Raw genomic sequence first — 20,209 nt, 5'->3', positions numbered from 1 at the left:
GGAGTAGCATTGTCCCTGTGGGCTTTGACTGGGAATGTTTCTGTAGAAGCCCTAATCCCCCATCCTGCCTAACCTCAGAGTCTCTATCACCCCCAGAGGTGTGGTGGGCCTCAGAATCCTCCAGACCTTACTTCCCCTGCCTGTTTTTTTTTTAAATCCCTTTCCATGCAGTGGGCAAAAACGCCTCTCTTCCCTCTATCCTCATGTGCCACCTCCTCCAGGAAACCTTCCTCTACTGCCAGCAATCATGTGCCCCCCTCAGAGTTCCCATTTTCTGTTTATGGTTTGGTTCCTCTGGACAGAGAGCCCCTTCCACATTGTGGCAGCCCCCGGGCCGAGCCAACACAGGGCTCCCGGGCTGAGTTTAATACTTGCTTATTAATAAACGTCCCGTGCTACCTCCTGCAGCAAACCCTTCTTGAGGCCCATCCCAGCCAGTCTGACTGCTCTGCCTTGGTACCCTCATAGCACCTTGGGCCTCTCTTAGGGCCACTTTCCCACCTCACCTGTGGCTGTGTGCATACCTGTCCATGGGCAGCATTTTCACTCCTGTCTTACAGATGAGGGGATCAGGGGGGTCAGAGAGGTTGAGTCACTTGCCCGAGGTCACTCAGCTAAAGAGTGGCAGCCCGGAATGCCACTTGGGTCCATTTGGATCCGAAGCCCCCATAGTGTTCTCTGTCCTGTATCTTCTACAGCATTGGCACGGTGCCTGGTGCCTGGTAGGCCTCGGGAAAGATCCACGGCTGGAACGAGGCTCAGCTCCCAGGCAGGGCCCAGGTCTGAAGGGAGAATACAGCTCTAGGACCCTAGCTACCACCTCTTCCCGGGACAGGGACTCCCTCCAAGAATGAGTGGGTGTGTGTGACCAGGCGCAGCAATGGGCAGGAGGGGGGATCAGACTTTGAGGGGTAGCCAAGACTGGGGGTGTCAAGAAGTGAGCATGTCTGGGGCTGTCGGGGAGAAGCAATCCAGGGAGACAGCCCGGCTTCAGGGGATTAAACAGAGGTATGTAAGGGCCAGGCAGAGACTCAGCTGATAAAGGACTAGGGTTGGCTCCCCCAGACAGCGACCCTGCCCTGCCCTGCCCGTCTGCTGCTTCTCGGCTTGTTCACCATCCCTCTTCCCGCCCCTTTTCCTGCCGGGCTTCTCTGCGGGAGTCAGCCTCTAGTCTCATTACCAATCGGCATTTTTGCCCATCATTACCCCAAGTCAAAGATCCAGATCCAGATGGGGACTGGAAGCGGGCAGGAGGAAAAAGAGGCCCTTCTTCCTTGAGGGAGAGACGGGGGGTGGGGGGCGGGAGGCAGGGAAGGGTTGGCACCAGAGAGAGACAGAGACAGAGTAGGGAGAGATAGACCGGCAGCCAGGGACAGAGAATTGAAGGGAGCCAACCCAATTCTCTCTCCACCAATTCAGTGAGGTTTGTACTCCTGCCTTTCCAGTGGATCAGATCTGTGTCCAGCTAGGTGCTTGGGGAGTCAGGGGACTGTGCGAGGGAGGAGACCTCTCTTCTCCACGGCAAAACCGCCTGGAGAAATGCTAAGACAATTGCAAGAATGAGCCACTCTCTCCCCACTTGGAGGGGCTCTGTCCCTTCCTCCATGGGTTTGGAGGTTAACCGCCCACACCCACACAGGCAAGGGCTTCCCTGAACATCCAAGTGATAGGTCATTAGGACAAGGTACAACTATTGTGCCTTGGGCCTGATCACTACTTCCTTTGTCTGGGGCCACGGCTGGCTCCTGGCTACCTTTCCTGCTCCTTACCCCCCACCCCCACCTTCTCCCCACTTCCCCCTCACCTGGAACACCTTCCCCTTCCTTGGCTCCTGCAGAACTGCTTCCGAGCCCTAAGCTGAGGGGGCCCTGGTCCTGAGCCCTCCGAGTGGGGCTGAGGATACCCTTGGAGGGGACCATGACCCCTGTCCGGGGGATTAAGTGTGTGGGAGGAGAGGGTACTAGAGAGACACAATGTGGTCTTGTGATTGTTGATTGGTGTTCCTGATTCCACGTGCTTTTTGTCCCCTTTCTGGAAGACCCAGGTGTGTTGGGCTCTCAGTTCGATGGCAATATGGGCATTGGCTAGGTGTTATCTGTCAGGATAGTGTATTGTTGGGAAAGCCGGTGACACCATACTGGGCGATAGCGTCCAGAGGCAACCGTCCTAGGAGTTGCCACCAGCTTGTCTCTGAAATGAGGGGTGGGAGTGGGGGCAGAGCAGGGTGCTCCAAAGTCCCTCAGGCCAGGATGCAATTCTGCTCCCTCCTTCCTTTGGTTCTCTAGGCCAAGCACACAGAGGGGGCCTTGAATAAGCAGCCGAGACACACCTTACTTAACACCACCGAGGGGGATGTTTGGTTCAGGTTGGGGAAAGCCCTGGGGTTATGGCGACAATTGACAGCCACCTTTCCTTGGAACCCCTCCACTCTCCTCTCAACTTCAGGGTCTTTTACTAAGATCTCCTCTTTTGGCCTCTCGGGGGTCAAGCAAGGCTGAGTTGAGGAGGAACGCGGTGGAGGGGGCCAGCGTGAGCCCCTGCTCCTGCTGCTGGGAGCCTCAGTCCTCGCTCTGCCTGCTCCAGGGGAGGGATGGGGGGGCCCTACCAAAGCACCCACATCTTGGGCCCTGGTGGTGCTACATGCGGACCAGGTTGGAAGGAGGAGGTTTAATGGCTTCCCTTTCATCTCCCATGCAGCAGCTAGGAGCATGGAGCCTAGGTAAGAAGGCTTGCCTGGGAGGAGGGCCCCCTGAGCCAGCAAATAAACGTTTAGTAACTGGAAAAAGACCTTGTCCTTGCTGCTGGGGAGCTTGCCAGGTGGTACAGGCAGGACTGGAGGCATGGGTGATGCAAAGGGGTAGAATGGGGTGGGGTGGGCAGCCCCTCTGCTCATAGGAGCCTCAGGATGCCACTCCCGTGGAACTGGGCTCCTAAAGAGGTAACCTAGCACCCTCACCCAACCGCAGGACCATGTGCCGAGGCAAGGGGTTGGTTGAGTAACCTTCCTGGATCGTTTGGGTCAATTTGGGGGAAATTGCGGCATTCCCGCTTTTGGCCCAGACACCCACAGAGGCTACATCAGCCCTGGGCCAGGCCTTGGCCGGATCTGGATGAAAAATGAGACTGGTTGGTCCCTCTCTTCCCTCAGGTATCAGAGCCCCCTCTTTGTTCCCTGGGGGAACCTGGGAGCTTCTGGGTCAAAGCCCAACCAGGAATTTTTCCAGGCTGGTTCCTATATCCAAGGGTGGGGTGGGAGGCCTCGGGGAGCACTTAGGGAAGACCAGGGGAGTTGGGGAAAAGGGGGCTTTGAAGGGAGCCAGTGTGGGGTGGGGGGAACTGGGGGAAAGAGGAGAAAGGCTCCCAGTCAGTAGAAGTGGGCAAGGGATCCTGGGGGTCTGGGGGTCCTGAGGAGAAACCCCAATTCTGTTCAGAAGATGAGCTGAGAGGCTGGGCTGGGGCTGATAGAAAGAAGCTTTGGCCCCCAGCCTCGTGGGAGCTCTGGGCAGCTGGCCTACAGACGTTCCTTAGTGTTGGTGAGTAGGTTTGAATCATCACTCAGGCCCTGGCCTCCATCCGCCCCCACCAGCCCCCTGGCCTCAGTTCCCTGGCAACATCTGGGGAGGGGGGGAGAGCAGGAACAAGGGCTTCTGTCTGCCCGGCTGCCTCTCCCTTTGGGCTCTGCCAGACTCCACAGTGCATACGTGGGCTCCAACAGGTCCTCTTCCCTCTGGGCCACTGACTAACCCAGAACCACACGGCTTCCCATTTTCAGTCTTACAAACCTGGTGCCAAATAATTTCCCCCAAGGAAGCTTCCCTGGACACTTCCCAAAGGACCCCAGTCACCCCAGTCCTTTGGCTGTAGCTTACTCTGATGTCAGCAAGCCAGATGAAGTCTCCAGATGGGCACATTGTCCACACGGATACGTCATGCCTCCTGGGCCCAGCATCGGGCTCTCTGCACGTGGGTCGGTTCGAGTCCCAAACATGCCTCTGATTGGGAGGTCAGAAATGGGATCAGGGTTAGTCTCCCTCCACCCTCTTCCCAGAGCCCGTTCCCTCTTGAGCCAGAGCTGGGGGTGTGCAGGCAGTAGTCACTAGGGGGCGCTCGGCTACCACAGGGAAGCTGGGTGAACTTGGGAGAGCGGCGTCTGCGAGAGAGTGAGGACGCGTGTGTCAGTGTGAGTGTGTGTTGTGTGTGTGTGGGGGGGGCGGACTGAGAGTGCTGGAGTGGGGAGAAGGCCAGGGGTCACGCCAGTATTCCAATAGGTCTGTATATCCTTCTCCCCACCCTTCCCTGCCCGACTCCCTGACCGCCCAGAGCCCCCCTCCCTCCAATATTCCCAGTAAAGAAGGAAAAGCTCCCTAGCCCTGTCCGCACATAACCTCACTTTCCTGTACCCTTCCCCCCAAAACGGCGCGGGCGTGTGTGTGTCTGGGCAAAGGGGGGCTGGTCAATTTTCAGGCTGTGAACCTAGGTGGGGGTCGAGCTTCCCTTCACTGGCGGGGGTGGGGGGCAGGCTTTGCTACACGTCCCCGGGGAAGGCCCGAGGGGCGTGCGAGGCAGTCCGAGAAGCGCAGACACTGGGCCTGGCCCCGCCCTAGGGCGTGCCAAAGGCGGGGCTTAGCCTATTTTAAGCGGCCGCTAGTGGTAGGGAGCGCAGAGGCTTGGGGCAGCCGGGCTGCAAGGAGGCCGCGGCGCGGGGGGCGAGTGGAACCGGCGGCAGCGGCGCTGGGTCGGAAGGCGCAGCGGCGAGGCGGAAGAACCGGCGGGATCACCGGCCAGGGGTCTCCGCACTGGAATTTGATATTCATTTTTCCAGGGTTTACCCTCCTCTTTTTTTCTTCAGCAATTTTAAAATCCACATTCTTTCCCGTTTTAATTTATTTTTTGCTTCCCATTCCCCGCTAAAATCGGGCCGACCGTTTGGGGAGATCGCTCCTTTACTTCCCCCAATCACTTCGGATTTTGGAAACCTGCAGAGAGAAGAAAGAGGTAGCAAGAGCTCCAGAAGAGAAGTAGAGGAAGAGAGAGAGAGACGGGGTCAGAGAGCGCGCGCGGGCGAAGCGAGCAACGACAGGGACAGGGTCAAAGTGAGTGACCTGCTTTTGGGGGTGACCGCCAGAGCGCGGCGTGAGCCCTCCCCCTCGGGATCCCGCATCGGACCAGCAGCGCTGACGGACAGACAGACAGACACCGCCCCCCGCCCCAACTCCCACCTCCTCCCCGGCGGGCGGCCGAGGGTGGACGCGGCGACGAGCCGCGGGCAAGAGCCGGAGCCCGCGCCTGGAGGCGGGGTGGAGGGGGTCGGAGCTCGCGGCGTTGCAGTGAAACTTTTCGTCCAACTTCTGGGTTGTTCCCGCTCCGGAGGAGCCGTGGTCCGCGCCGGGGCAGCCGAGCCGAGCGGAACCAGGAGAAGTGCTAGCTCGGGCCGGGAGGAGCCGCAGTCGGAGGAGGGGGAGGAGGAAGAAGAAGAGAAGGAAGAGGAGAGGGGGCCGCGGTGGCGACTTGGAGCTCGGAAGCCGGGCTCATGGACGGGTGAGGCGGCTGTGTGCGCAGACAGTGCTCCAGCCGCGCGCGCGCCCCAGGCCCTGGCCCGGGCCTCGGCTTCGGGAGGAAGAGGAGACCGCCTAGGCGCCGAAGAGAGCGGGCCGCCCCGCAGCCCGAGCCGGAGAGGGAGCGCGAGCCGCGCCGGCTCCGGCCGGGCCTCCGAAACCATGAACTTTCTGCTCTCTTGGGTGCATTGGAGCCTTGCCTTGCTGCTCTACCTCCACCATGCCAAGGTAAGCGGCCGTGCCCACCAGGCGTCGCGGGCCGCTGCGAGCGCCTCTCCCGGCTGGGGACGTGCGTGCGAGCGCGCGCGTGGGGGCTCCGTACCCCACGCGGGTCCTTGGGCACCGCGCGCGTGGCTTCCCCCTCGATCCTCGTACATGTAGGGGGAGGGGGCGCGCGTTAGGTGGGAGGGCACCCGGATAGAATCTCACCGCCCACGCGGGCCCTGCCCACCCACCAGAGTCACCGCACGTACGATCTGGGCCGACCAGCGGAGGGCGGGAGCCAGAGGAGGAGGCCGAGGGGGCTGGGCTTGCGCTGCCGCGGGCAGCTGAAGTTTGCTCCTGGCCGCTGGTCCCGGACAAACTGGAAGTCCGGGTAGCGGGGGCGGGAGCCAGAGCCCAGAGGGCAGGGGGGTGCCCGGACCTTGGACCGAGGGAGGGCAGAGAGCGTGGAGGGGGCAGGGCGCGGGCGAGAGAGAGGGGGCTTGCTGTCACTGGCGCTCGATCTCTTAGGCCCTCGCCACGAGTTTGAGAAAAGTTTCGGGGTGGATTGCCGAGGGGACCCCCGGTCTCCGCCGGGCCACCTGCGCGGAGGCACCCCCGCCCGTTCCCGCTCGCGTCCAGCTCGGTGCCCGCCCTCCCCCGCCCGGCCGGGCGCGCGCGGCGCGGAGCAGATTACATCAGCCCGGGCCTGGCCGGCCGCGTGTTCCCCGAGCCTCGGCGGCCCCGAGCGGGGAGACCCGGGCGGCTAGCGGCGCCCCTCCCCCCGCCGGCCCTCCGCGGGAAGGTGACCTCTCGAGGTATCCCTAGCCGGGGGACGCGGAGAGCCACCCCATACGTCTTCTCCACTGTCCCCAGACCCTAGCCCCTTCCTGTGCTGGGACGGATTTCTTGATGCCCTTTCCCCATTTCCTCCCTGACGTGGAGAGAAGCCCCTGCCACCGTTCTATTTTTTACTCCCCTCTGCTGAGAAGACCCGTGTAACCCCTCTCCGACCCCAGAGGCCAGGGAAAGGATGATCGCTGTCAGAGGTCAGGTCGCAGGGGTCCACCCTGGTGCTTTGTCAGACTACCTAAAGTCCCCACTTGGTGACAGTCCGCTTTGCTCCCTTCCCCCACACTTCCGAGCCGTGCTTTAGCTTTTATGGGGGTGGCCTAAGGTAGGAATGAAAAGGGTGTCATTACCCCACTTTACACTTTTTGGAAAAATGGGTTAAAATTTGCTGTAACGTGGGCATTGTGGGACCAGCTTCCCCCCGCCCCCCCACCCCTTTTGGAAGGAGCTCTTCCAGCCTTGCAAACACACTTTGTCCTGGTGAAATGGGGTGTCCAAGCAGGAGCAGGTGGTTTTTTGGAACTCTAAAACTTGCCCACCCAACTCGCTTCTCAGAGCCACCTAAGGGGTCCTTGACACTTTTCCCTTACACCTTCCATTGGCCACAGAGTCTCCCCTTGGAGAGAGGCAGAGAGAAAGAAATGGGCTGGGGTCCCTGCTGCACCCTGGGTGCCTCAGACCCTGGCACAAAGGCCTTGGCTCCAGGCCTCCTAGTTGGGGGGGAGGGAGAGGGGGAGGAGTGGCGGCCTGGCCACAGTGTGACCTTCAGAGGCCCCCAGAGAAGGGCACCTGGTCCCTCCCTGCCCAGAACAGCCCCTCCCAGTGCCCCCTGGCCTTGGAGGGGGTTAAATTTCTGCCCCCCTTTCTCATGGGGGCCCAGGAGGAGTGGAGGGCACAGAGAGAATGTTGGCAGAAGGAAACCAGGGGGTATCCCGGAGATGGGCCAGGAGCTAAGGTGGAGACCCTGGGGGTCCCTGATGGAGGTGTCGTGGGAGGCTGCCCAGCTGGGATCCTGGAAACTGTTATCTGACCTTGCCCCTGGGGAAGACTCGGAGATCCAGGGTGCATTGGGGGTGTGTGGGAAGGAGAGACAGTTTGTCAGTGGGGTCTGCAGTTCCACGGGCTGGTGTACGGCTCTGCTGCTTGGAATATGTCCCCAAAGAAGGGCAGGTGGGGTGGGCAGCTGGTGAGAACCGGAGGCCCTCTGGAAGGGTGGGGAGAAGCCTTTGCCTTCTCAGAGCTGTCAGGTCCACATGGTTGGGCATGTTGACCTTCACAGCTTCTGGGGAGGGAAGGAATGATCTGGTGGGGGTAGGGAGGGATGGCTAGGGCTAGGGGAGGCCTCAAGGCTGGGTAGTGCAGGGGGCCCCCTAGGGGCTGGGCAGTGCTAAGGCATAAAGGCTTTGCTGGTTGCATTGGAGGAAAAGTGCCGAGCTAGGCGAGAGGGACTCTGGACCCCAACCCCCCTCAGTCCAGGAGGGAGAAGAAACCAGGGAACAAGGTGGGAGTGTGAGGCTCAGGGCTTTGGAGGTACATTCTGGCTCCCGGAGGTCTGTGTGCGGAGAGAAATGGGGCTCTGCCCTCTCCCAGGGTTTCCTCCCCGGTTTTCCCTTCTAGGCAACCTGTGGCTTTGCTGAATATACCAGAGGATATTTGCTGAAAACTCCGGAGAGCAGAGGAGTTTGGATGGGGGAGGGTGGTTGGCGCCCTTCGTTCCTCTGCACCCTCCTCCTTCCCCAGCACCAGCTCACCCTGGTATTTGTCATGTCAGCAGGAGAAGGTCACCATGTTGTTTTTCTCGCCCCCAGTCCTTCCTTCCTGCTCCAGTCCAAATTTGTCCTCCTGTTTGACCTTACTACTTACCCATGGCTTTGGACCAGGGAGTCAGGGGGGCTGAGAAAATTCACTGAACTCAGCAGTGGGCCAGTGAGGGGCGGGGAGGGAAATGTGGGGAAGGGGTGGGGACCTAGGCAGCACAGCGTTCTGGTATTTTCCTCTTGTGTTTTCAGTTCTCCGCCCCCCCCCCGGCCCCCCATAGCGGGTCATTCTTTCTCTTCTGTCCCAACTGGAACTCGCAGGGGATAGTGGGCATGCTCTCTGCTCTGGGGAGCCAGGCAGGTGCCTTGTTCTCTCAGAAGCCTCAGAGAAGCCAGAGGCTGCTGTCCAGGCATGTGGCTGGGCCTCTCCATCCCTGCTCATGCCCGTCCCTTGCTCTTTGTTTTGTCCTCAGTGGTCCCAGGCTGCACCCATGGCAGAAGGAGAGCACAAACCCCACGAAGGTGAGTCCCTCTGGCCCTTGGAGGGGTATCCTATCTCCCCAGGGGAGGGGTGGGGAGGCCCGATCCCTTTCTTTCAAGTCTGTGGCCATGGGACAGGGGGAAGGGGTGTAGGAATAGGGATCAAGAAGGGAAGAGGGGAGCACCGTGAGAGTCACCCTTCATTCTGGAGGACTCTCTTTCCTACTCAGGTCTCTGTTAGAAATAGAACTTGCTGTCTTTTCCTTCTGGTCTTTCCAGTAAAATTTTATTTGGAGAGGGAGCAGTGAGCACAGTCCAGGAAGACAGTGTTCAAAGATCCCAGGTGTCGCAGGAGGTGTCCCTTGTCCCAGCTGCCCCAAGGGGAGGATGGATAGACTAGGTCATGTCTCATCCAGCCCAGCCTTGTCACACCTGTGGGGTCTGCGTGGAGGGGGCTGTGCCCGTGGCTGTCCAGCAGATTGGCTGTGCGTGAGCTGGAGTTCCAGAGGGCCCAACGTCCTGAGAACCCCCCCCCCGCCCCCACAGCCTGTATTCCTTTGGGGTTGGAGAGAAGGCCCTGCGGTCTCCCTCTGCCCTCTGGGTGGGATAGGTTTGGGTGCTGTGAACTTCCCTCCTGGGCCAGCAGAGGGCTGGCTGTAGCTCCCAGGTGCCCCGCCCCCTGCCCAACTAAGAGTCAGCCTGCCTTTTGTTCCTGTGGTTTGGAGTAGGGATCCTCCCATTTCTCTAGGGAAGCCCTGGCTCTCCCCCCCTCACTGAATGCGGCCTCTGCTCCATTCTGGGGAGAGAAGTGCCTGATGCCACTCCCCCAACTCCCCACCTCTGAGGTGGGAAGGCCCCCCAGGTCTTCCTCCCAGAGAGTTTTCCAGCCCCAAACCCACTGTGGCCCAGGGTGGTGGCCAGGGGTGGTGTTGGCACTCCCTGGGCAGGGGTGATGCCCGGCTAGTTCCACCTCCCTCTTCACTCAGGAGCTCTTTCCTTGGCCCAGGGCCTGGCTTCCCGGCCACTCCACAGCCTGTGGCCCCGAGAGGCTCCTGGCTGCCAGTGGGCACCCACCCCCCATCAGCCTCCCGGTGGTCTCTGTGTTCTGGGAGAGGCAAGACAAATGGTCTTTGTTTCCTGGGGACAAGATTGTCTTCAAGAAGTAAGGAAAAGCAAGAAAGCTTGTCGTGGGAGTTGATGCATGTCCGTGGCCTGGGCAGAAGTTGGCCGGCTTTCTTTGGGGGTGGTGGCTGGGGTCCGAAAGGGATGGGTGAAGTTGCTCCCTCGACCTCTCTCCTGTGGCCCTTGAGGATTCCAGGGAGCTTTTCCAAGGAATCCCTAGTCCGTGACTTTTTACCCTCAGCTACCAGCTGCCACAGTCCAGAGCAGACCTTCCTGCTTTCTTCCTGTCCTGGTTGGGGCCACAAAGCCTGGGCCATCTCTGTTCCCAACCATGACGAAGTGTCAGGTCAAGATTTCTTTCTTCCTTTTTTTTTTTTTTTTTTTTTTTTTAAGATTTTATTAACTTATTTGGCAGAAAGGCAGACAGAGAGGGCGGGGGAAGCAGGCTCCCCGCCCAGCAGAGAGCCCAATGCGGGGGCTCGATCCCAGTACCCTGGGATCATGACCTGAGCCAAAGGCAGAGGCTTAACCCACTGAGCCACCCAGGCACGCCTAGGTCAGGATTTCTTGATTAGTCATCTTCTTCGATAGGGACTTGGCTTAGAAAAGGGCTACTTCAGATCCCTGATTTCGTCTGTATTCTTTCTGATGGTGCTTGACCTTAACCCTTTCGAGGTTGGAGGAGAATTCTGTGTCTGTTGTCTGCAGAGGGGTAGTAAATCTCAGACAGGGCCAGGGACTGGCTGGGAGCCCCTTCCTCCTCCCTTGCTATTTGCACACCTGTGGCCCTCCCCTCCCTGCCCCTCAACTCCCCCAGTTCTCAACCTCCCTATTATATAGATAACACCCAGGTTCATCTTCCTTTACCCTCTGAAGGGAAGAGGAGGCTCAGCCACAGTCCCTGAAGAAAGGCAGGCCAGGGGTTGTGCTTCAGATGACTTGGGGGTGAGGTTCCAAGCCTTGTGTTATCTGGGCTGAGAAAGAGCACCTGTTCTTGGGGCTGGAAATGGGATACAAAACCCCACATTTTCAGTCTCAGTTTCAGTGTCTTTAAGGATCTGCCCAGCCCACTTATACAGATGAGCAGTCTGAGGGCCAGAGAGGGGAGGGACTGGCCCAAGGTCACACACCAAGTCATGGCCAGTGCCGGGACTTCTTCACAGCCTGGATGCCACTTCTTCCTCCCGTGCGGAGGGGAAGCGGGGGCGGGGGGGGGAGCATTTCAGGGAGAGGATTACTTTGTGGTAGTAGGGTGTGTGTGTGTGTGTGTGATGGAGAGTGACAGGCTGGGCCACAACTGGGAACCATCATTCCAGGTCCTGAGTATATCTGTTCTCCAGGGCCCCGCCCCTGTGGCCTAGAATTACCCCTTCATGCTCCAGTGCACCGCAGGCTCCATGGCCAGCCTGGGAAGCTGTCTTTACCCTGCTCTCCCTCCAGATCAGCTTCTAGAAGTGCTCTGCGGCTGCAACGGCAGCACTGTTTTTTCCATGATGCAAGCAGTTTGCCCTCTGGGGCGGGCAGGGTTATCGGGGTGGCTGGGCCTGCAGATTGCCCACCCGCTGCCACCTGCTGATTCCAGGCAGGCCCGGCCCCTGTGCTGATGCTCACTGCCTCCCCAGCCCGTGTCTGGGGAGGGGTCTGGCAGGTGGCAAAGTGCTCCCCCCACGATGCTTCCACATAATTTGTCCTGGGAAGGCTTTGATCAGAGCTGTTCGGAAGTGTGGGCCTGGGGCAAGTTCCTCAGCCCCTCGGGAACCTCCAGGTCCCCCTTTGTAAAATGGGGTTCCTACTGGAACCTCATACTGTTGGCCATGAAAACCAGGGATGACAGCACACAATGCCCACCTTATGATAAGTCCTTGTTCAGCGGTTGTTGGCATGGTGGTTCATGTGGCAGAAGTTGTAGGGAAATGGGGAGTAGGTTTGCCAAGCTGGCTCTTTCTCCTTTCATGGAAAACTTAGATCACCCTTCCCCCCCCCAACCCCGACAAGTATACTCGTCCTCAGACTGTGCCCTGGCGTCAAGGTTGACCCACGAATTGGCTCGGTGGTCATGGCGAGGCAGTGGGTCAGATATGGCAGACCATCTTCCTCAGGACCCGACAGCCTCGTGTGATCACTTTGGAATAGAACCAGACCTTCATCAGTGCCCATGGGGGAAAGCTTAGGGAAGGATGTCAAGCACACAACTGGAGGGACTTTAGCTAGAGTTTGGGAAGGGCTGGTACCCCAGTAGGGGGTACCTCATAGGAACCCCATGGGGTTGCCCTCTGAAGCTCGGGGTGATAGGGGCCGGCCATCTCCCGTGTGACCAGCGGGGCTCATGTGTCACCCCATCCCATGCAGTGGTGAAGTTCATGGATGTCTACCAGCGCAGCTACTGCCGTCCCATTGAGACCCTGGTGGACATCTTCCAGGAGTACCCTGACGAGATCGAGTACATCTTCAAGCCATCCTGTGTGCCCCTGATGCGGTGTGGGGGCTGTTGTAATGATGAGGGCCTGGAGTGCGTGCCCACTGAGGAGTTCAACATCACCATGCAGGTGGGCATCTGTGGGGAGTGGGGGTGGGGGCGGGACAGGGGGCGGGGGCAGCAGGGGTTAGACTTTGGAACAGGTGCTCTCCGGCCTTTTCCTGGGCAGCTCTTAAGAGGAGAGCCAGACTCGTCTTGCTCAGCACCTGTCCCTAAGTCAGTTATGGCAAGGTGTGGGGGGTCTTGCCCCTTTGGGGGAAAAGATGCCTGCCTTTTCTGGTTTGGGGTTCCCCACAAGTCCCTGCTGCCTCCTCCTCCCCCCAACCTTTGCCCCTGGGCTCAGGAGGGGCTCATACCTGTGACAGGTGCCCCTCTCCTCTTCTCTTGGAGGAAGAGGGCTCCTCCTCCTTGGGGGCTCTGTTTGGGGTGCTGGATGAGCCCGGCGCATGGAGAGTGTTCAAAGGACATCGTTTGCTGCTGCCCAGTGACAGGGCACATCTCAGGCCGGACAGGGTGGGAGGGAGCTCTGAGACCGCAGGGAAGGTAGCTCTTGGGTAGCAACTAGGGGTCAGGGTGAGGTCTAGAGGGGCTAACAGGAGGGGAGGGGAGGGGACTGGCAAGAACCCAGGACTCAAATTCCCAGCCTGGCCAACCCGTGCAGCCACGCCTGCCCCCAGGAAGAGCGGGGGCTCCTTGAGGTCAGCAGGGTCTGGGGAGTCAGGGGAGTGGGGGTGGGCCTGAGGCTCTTTCTGGTAGAGCCCCAGGTCCCTCCTCCCTCTGCCCCCACCCCTGCTCTGTAGAACCCCTGGTGCTAAGTGGCAAGAGCCACGGGGTGTCCCATCTGGGTATGGCTGGCTGGGCCACTGACCTCTGTGATCTGCTTCCTTTCCCTCTAGATTATGCGGATCAAACCTCATCAAGGCCAGCACATAGGGGAGATGAGTTTCCTACAGCACAGCAAATGTGAATGCAGGTGAGGACAGAGGCATGGATTTGCTCATTCAGTAGACAGTGGGAGGGCTAAGCATGTTACACTTGCTAGCCATTTCTCTCTTGCAACTGTGGAACCTTGAGCATTTTAATTTTACTTCATGGTGCCTCAGTTTCTACATCTGTCAAATGGGCACAACCATGGATGTCTCTCATAATGTTGTTGGAAGGTTTGAGTTATTTTATGTAAAGGGATTAAAACTGCATTGATGTGTCATAAATAATATGTTACTACCTTTGTCAGCATCACCGTCTGAATGCCTCTCTGTTTTGTTCTTTTCTTTTTCTCTGCCCACTGCAGACCAAAGAAAGATAGAGCAAGGCAAGAAAAGTAAGTGGACATGACTTTAGCTCCTCTCCCTCTCCTTGGCCAGTTATCTTGGTTGGGGCTCTTGGCTTCCTCTTTCAGGGGGTCTGATGGCTTCACCGGGTCAGGGAGTTGGCCTCACCGAAGACTTGTGGTGGCAGGAGGGGGTTGGAGCAAACTCGAGGATTATGGCTCTAGGATTAGGGGCAAAACCCCAGTCTGGAGCCTGGAGCTTCCTGTAGGGGAGACCACACATTCCAGGTCTCCAGGTCCTTCCTGGCTAGGACTTGCAGTTTTGGTGTGCTGGGGGGCCGTGTGGACATGGCCTCCCTGGCCTGCTCTAGTCTCCCATCATGCACAGTGGGGAGAGGGAGTGGGTAGCAAAGAGGCCAGCTTCTGTGTGTCAGAGGGGACGGCCTCTCACAGTGGTTGCTCTGGTGGTGTGATTGGACTTGGGGGCCAGCTGAGATGTTTTCTGGGTGATGCCCTGTAGGAGGAGGGTGGGTCAGAGCCACTCAGCCCTCACTGGCCAGGGAGAAATGAGTTGACAGTTGGTCATTTTCTGAGGCTTCTAGTTGTTGCGTGTGGAGGGCTGGGTCAGGATGGAGCAGGGGGGCATAGTCTGGGGGCAGTGGGCCTTTGAGACCTGGTGAGGTCTAGGGACTAGCCTGCAGGGAAAGAGAATGAGAGAGAGCAACTGTGCCCTTTCCTCCCCTCCCTCACCATCCCGTCTGCCCCCAAAGCTCTGGGGATTCCGAAACTCTGGGGCCTCAACCCCTTCCCTCTTCCCTGAGTCCCCAACTTCCAGGATTGCTGTTGCTCCCAGAGCAGCGATTTGGGAGACTAGGCTCAGAGAGAGAGAGAGAGAGAGAGAGAATGTGTATTTGTGTGTGTAGACCTCCTGCCTTCCCAGTGCTTTCTCCTAGGGGAGCTGTTTTGCCCCTCTCCTCAGTCCCTTCCCCCTCATTTCTTCCCCCATGGCAGACACTCTGGGCACCCTCTGGCCTGGCAGGTGTGGAGAGTGCTGGTTCCCTTGAGGGGAACAGGCTTCAGCCTGCCCCCCCCTTGCCTATTTCCCAAATGTCTGCTTTGCCCACAGGGAGAGTGGGGGGCTCGCCTGGGCTCGGAAGAGAGTCTGGTGAGATGGTGTAGCAGGCTTTGACAGGCTGGGGAGAGGACTTTCTGCCAGGCCCCTCCTCCCGTGCCTTCCTAACTCCCACCCCACCCTACCGCCTGCCTGGGGCTCTGAGGACACCCATCTCTGCCTCTCGGCCCAGGTTATAGCTGGGCAGGCTGGCGCCTTTCACGTGCCGCCCCTGGGTCTGTGCCAGCTCCCAGGGTAGCTGCTCTCCCACACCAGGACCTGTGGAGGCAGGGCCCTGAGGGACCCCTTTGCTAGTGCACTTGGAAATGAAGGCAGAAGGTGCCTGGAGCACAGCCTGGGCCCTGACTCCTACCCCCATCAAATCAGGTCTCTCCAAACTCTGGCCTACCTTTTATAGCTCCCCCCCACCGCCCGACCTTCAGGGTCAAACCTGCCCAGGGTTGCTGGACCCAGAGCCTGCCGACAGGTCCTTGCCTGGGACCAGGAGCTGCCACGAGTATGCAGGCCTTTGGGTCCTGTGTCCTCCACCCAGCCTCTGCTCCCAACACAGAGCATTGCTGGAGGCTGGACTGGCCTCCCTAGGAAGGCCAAAGGGAGAAGAAGGAGCCGTTGCATGCCAGCTGCCCCAGCCTGCGTGTGCGTGTGTGTGTGTGTGTGCGCGTGTGCAGGCCCTTTCCTGGAGCCCGCTGGCCTCCCGATGCCTTGTTCCAGGGAGTGCGTCCCGAACCCTGCCCTCCTTGTTGCTTCTTTTCCTTTCCCCTTCCTCCTTGCTCTCTCTTTGTCTGTCTCTGTTTTTTTATTTTCCAGAAAATCAGTTCGAGGAAAGGGAAAGGGGCAAAAAAGAAAGCGCAAGAAATCCCGGTATAAACCCTGGAGCGTGTACGTGGTACCTCCGCTGTCTCAATGCCTGGAGCCTCCCTGGCCCCCAGTCAGACTCCTGCCGGCGGGACCCCTAACCCTGCCCCCCCCAGCCCCCCCAGCTCTCCTCCGCCTCTCCCCGCAGTGGCTCTCTCTCACTCTCACTCCACTAATTGGCACCAGTGGCTAGACTCGGTGGTGGCGTGGCTGGCTGGTCCAGGGTTGGGATGGGTGGGCAGGCAGGCAGAGTGGGCCCAGAGGATTTGGCGGGGGGGGACTCTGGCTTGGCTGGGCACCGCCTTTCCCTCACCCACTGGGCACTGGTGGCGGGCCCATTTGGCATGGGTGCCAGGCACTGGTGCCTTCTCACTCAACTGGTTTCCACTGCTCTGGGCTTGTGCACTTGTCTGGAAGCTGAGGGTGGTGGGGTGGGCAGATGTGGTGTGAGGAAGGGGCGCGAATGACACGAGGCAGCCTGTCGTCAGCTGAAGGAGAGGCCGGGTGGGGTCAGGCACTGCATGGCAGCCCATCCTCGTGGACCTGGGGCTTCTGGAGGGGAGCCCTGTAACTCGGCCAACCCACGGCACCCACGGGAACCTCCCTGTAGGTTTGGAGGCTCTTCCTCTGGGTTGGAGGCTGTGGTGGGCCCTTCGGCCACTGGTGGCCTGGCTGTGGATGCTGCCTCTGGGCTTGGCCTGCCATGGTGCCCTCCTTCAGCCTGCCTTTGGTGGAGGGGCCCGGGCCTGAGCCCTGGCACGGGGGAAGGTGGCCCGGATTGCTGTCCCCAGCAGGTGAAGAGTCAAGGTGTGCTCTTTCTGGGGTGGTAGCTGTTGGGGCCTTGTGGCCCAAGACTTGTATTTGTCCCCAGGGGATAGCACCCCCCTTACGGGGGCCCTCTCCTTGCACTCTGCCCATCTGTGCCTGCCTCTTCCTGCAGGCAGGCTTCCTAGCCAATGCTGCCTCTTTCCGCCGCTCTCTCCATCTTCCGCTGCAGCCCTTGGATCCTTCCAGGGCATGGAAGGGCAGGGGGACCAGTGAGCTGAGGGGGGTGTGGTGCAGCTGCGGACTGTTAGGGGGTGTTGCATGGTTTTTTGTTTTTTTTTTCTCTCTCTCTGCTGACGCTCTAGCTTAGATGTCTTTCCTTTTGCCTTTTTGCAGTCCCTGTGGGCCTTGCTCAGAGCGGAGAAAGCATTTGTTTGTACAAGATCCGCAGACGTGTAAATGTTCCTGCAAAAACACAGACTCGCGTTGCAAGGCGAGGCAGCTTGAGTTAAACGAACGTACTTGCAGGTTGGTTCCCAGAGGGCAAGGGAGTCAGAGAGGGGCTTCACACAGAGATGGGGAGAGAGAGAGAGAGAGAGAGAGAGAGAGAGAGAGAGAGAGAGAGCTGGCGCGCACGCACACCCAAGAGGGGCCAGCTGCTTGCTCGGCTTCTAGCTGCCTGCCTGATGACTGACTGCTGCCTTCTGTGCTCGAGAGGCCCCTGCGGCGGGTGGCAGGCGCTGGCCTGGCCTGGTGGGGCCTGTTCAGACGTTGCCCTGGTTGCCTGAGGGGGTAGCCTGGTGTGGCTTCATGTGACGGTGTGGACTCAGGCTAAGTGTCGTGCCCTGTGGTCCCGCGGTGTCCTGTGGTGGCTGTTGGTCCTGATGTGGTTACTACTACCTTGCTACTAATACGGAGGGCCCTTCTTGCTCTGAGGGGGTGCTGCCATCTACAAATCGCAAAGGCTCTTGGGGACCTTGCCACCACCTTCTGAAGTCTGCACTGCTGGGCTTCTCATCCCCTAAGTGTCTCTCACGGGGCAGGGGGCGAGGCCCTCTGAAACTGGGATCCTAGGAGAGTTAACCTGTAATACGTTCTTGTCATGATGACAACCCCAAACAGCCCACATTAGTTCCAGATGCCTCCAGGATGGGCGGGTTGGGAGCACCCCACGGGAGGGCCTGGCTTTTGTTCACCGGGGTGACCTTCCAGGCATCTGTAGCTCTGTCCTTGGACCACAGTGGGGACCTAGAAAGTGTCAAGCATGTAAGCGAATACATGGCTGAGTTCAGGGGGTAAGGTCAGGAGCACAGAGCCGTGACAGGTTGGCTGGCAATCTTTCGAAGTCTTCGGTGGTGTTTATACCAGTCAGGCTGTTGCTCCAAGGCCAGGAGCCCTCTGGGCCAGCCTGAGTGTCACTCAGGGGGGCTTCTGTGGGGATGCCCGCGCAGGGTTGGGGGTCCCCCCCAGCCATTCCAGTTGCTCCATTAACAAAGTCTTTGAAATGTGGCTGCCTTCCCCACCCCCCATGTTCCTGTGGCTGTGGACCCCATGCACAAGGCCCTTGGGCTTTGGTGCAGCCTTCTGTCTGTCTCGGGGGTACATGAAAACAGGAAGTAAAAGTGAGTGCTAGCCTTGGGGCTCTGCCTAACTCTAGGGCCCAGTGAGGGGTCTCCACATGTCCTAGGGGCTTTGGGGAAAGTGAGGGCTTTATCATTTTAGGGTTTCTGTGGGGATTATTCTGCAGAGAGACTGTCTGGGATGGGGTGTGGGAAGTGACCTGGGGCTGATGGAAGTTATGCTAACCTCCAGTGACCTCCCCCATACGTGGGAGTTTCAGGACCCCAACTCAGGGCTTAGGATGCCATTACTGGGCTCTGAGAAGGGCAGGGACTGCTCCATCCTCTCATAGTGGAGAAGGGCAAAGGTGATCAGTGCCAGGGGTAGGGGCCTGACACGAAAACTCTCGGCATCCCCTCTGGGTGGACAGGAGCAGTGCAGGAAATGATCACGTCTTCCCCAGTGTCAGTCACACAGCAGCCTGGTACCTGGCGCCCGCTGTGGCCAGCGTGCTGAAGAAATGAGGCCCAGAGGGAGGACATGGTGAAGGGAGATGTGTCCCTCAGCGCCTCGCCGGCGTCCCCTCCCTTTCAGCTGGCCCTAGCCCCCGGTCAGGGTGCTCTCCCCACTGTCTCCCGCCAGCCAGCCCCACAGAGGCAGAGTCAAAGCACATCTCTCTGTGGGCACTCTTCGCTGACTAACTCAGCCTAACTCTGGTCACCATCAGCTCTTAAATGTCAAGGAGGGACTTTTGAGTGTGGATTCATTTGTCGTCTCTGATGACATGTCCCTGTGTCCTTGTCCTGTCTCAACTAGACTGTAAGCTCTAGAGGGCAGAGGGGTGCCCTGGACACAGGGGCTGGCTTTCCCTTCACGCTGGGCTCCTCGAGGCAGCACCGTGCTTTGGCCGGGGACTCGGGGCTCCCAGGATGGGGAGGCTGCCTGCCTCACCACTGCATCCCCACGGCTGGCCCTGACCCCAGCCTCTGTTTCCCATCTCCCGCAGATGTGACAAGCCCAGGCGGTGAGCCGGGCTGGAAGAAGGAGCCTCCCTCAGGGTTTCGGGAACCAGACCTCTCACCGGGAAAGCCTGATTCAGAACGCTACAGAAACCACGCCGCCACCACCACCACACCAACCATCGCCGTCACCAGAACAACCCTTAATCCAGAAACCTGACATGAAGGAAGAGGGACTCTGCGCAGAGCACTTTGGGTCCGGAGGGCGCGACTCCGGCAGAAGCATTCCCGGGCAGGTGACCAAGCACGGTCCCTCTTGGAATTGGATCGCCATTTTATTTTCTTGCTGCTAAATCACCGAGCCCGGAAGATTAGAGAGTTTTATTTCTGGGATTCCTGTAGACACACCCACCCACATACATACATTTATATATATATATAATATATATATATATTATATATATATAAAAATAAATATATATATTTTATATATATAAAATATATATATTCTTTTTTTTTTTTTAAATTAACATTGCTAATGTTATTGGTGTCTTCACTGGATGTATTTGACTGCTGTGGACTTGAGTTGGGAGGAGAATGCCCCTACCCAGATCCCAACAGGGAAGAGGATGGGAGGGGAGACTCTGGCATGATCTTGCAGTCCTACTCTTAGGAAGTCCAGGGTCCCCTTCCCTGCCCGGGAACGTGCGTGGCCAGGGCACGGGGGCAAATTTGGCCTGCTTTTGGGAACACCGACAAACCCAGCCCTGGCCCCAAGCCTCTACCCCGAGTCAAATGGGCAGACAGCAGGTACAGGGATGAGGACACTGGTTCTGACCAGGAGTTTGGGGAGCCTCCGGACACTACTGTACTTTGGGGATCCTCTCCGCATGCTGCATAGGCATCTTGCCCCCAGGGGCACTGCCTGGAAGATTCAGGAGACTGGGCAACCTTCACCGGCTCTTCGCTCGCTCCCTAGAGGCCCAGGGCACTGCCCGCAAAAGTCTTGGCGAAAAAAAGAGAGACATTGGTGGGGGAAGGGCCGCCTGGCGGCAGCTTGTCCTCCAAAGGAGGGGACTCCTGCCTTGGCCTTCTCCTAGTTCCCCTTCCCCGGTGCAGCCCCGGAGGGCCTGATGTCCTCAGACCATTGAAACCACTAGTTCTGTCCCCCCAGGAGACCTGGCTGTGTGTGTGTGAGTGGTTCACCCCTCCCCTGTCCCCAGAC

The 20,209-nt window shown here is 58.9% G+C and overlaps 1 protein-coding gene across 1 annotated transcript; it reads left to right on the top strand.

Annotated features, from left to right (window-relative positions):
- Positions 1-2,708: 2,708 nt before the first annotated feature.
- On the top strand, positions 2,709-19,474 carry LOC111147726 (vascular endothelial growth factor A). Its single transcript, XM_022503948.1, has 9 exons — positions 2,709-2,719; positions 4,655-5,783; positions 8,839-8,887; positions 12,317-12,513; positions 13,340-13,416; positions 13,735-13,764; positions 15,653-15,724; positions 16,862-16,993; positions 19,032-19,474. The coding sequence occupies exons 1-9, from the start codon at positions 2,709-2,711 to the stop codon at positions 19,051-19,053; spliced, it is 1,719 nt and encodes a 572-aa protein (XP_022359656.1). The 3' UTR covers positions 19,054-19,474.
- Positions 19,475-20,209: the final 735 nt, after the last annotated feature.

The sequence above is a fragment of the Enhydra lutris genome, unplaced genomic scaffold (assembly GCF_002288905.1).
Source record: "Enhydra lutris kenyoni isolate GAN:26980312 unplaced genomic scaffold, ASM228890v2 scaffoldscaffold17, whole genome shotgun sequence".
NCBI classification, from domain to species: domain Eukaryota; kingdom Metazoa; phylum Chordata; class Mammalia; order Carnivora; family Mustelidae; genus Enhydra; species Enhydra lutris.
The sequence above is the reverse complement of the archived record's forward strand: the minus strand, read 5'-3'. Positions and strand labels throughout refer to the sequence as shown.

What these genes read in the sequence shown, in the direction of transcription:
- LOC111147726 (XM_022503948.1), top strand. An exon ending in AGAGCACAAACCCCACGAAG is followed by an intron (nt 8,888 to 12,316) that starts GTGAGTCCCTCT and finishes CATCCCATGCAG; the next exon opens with TGGTGAAGTTCATGGATGTC. An exon ending in CGGTATAAACCCTGGAGCGT is followed by an intron (nt 15,725 to 16,861) that starts GTACGTGGTACC and finishes GCCTTTTTGCAG; the next exon opens with TCCCTGTGGGCCTTGCTCAG.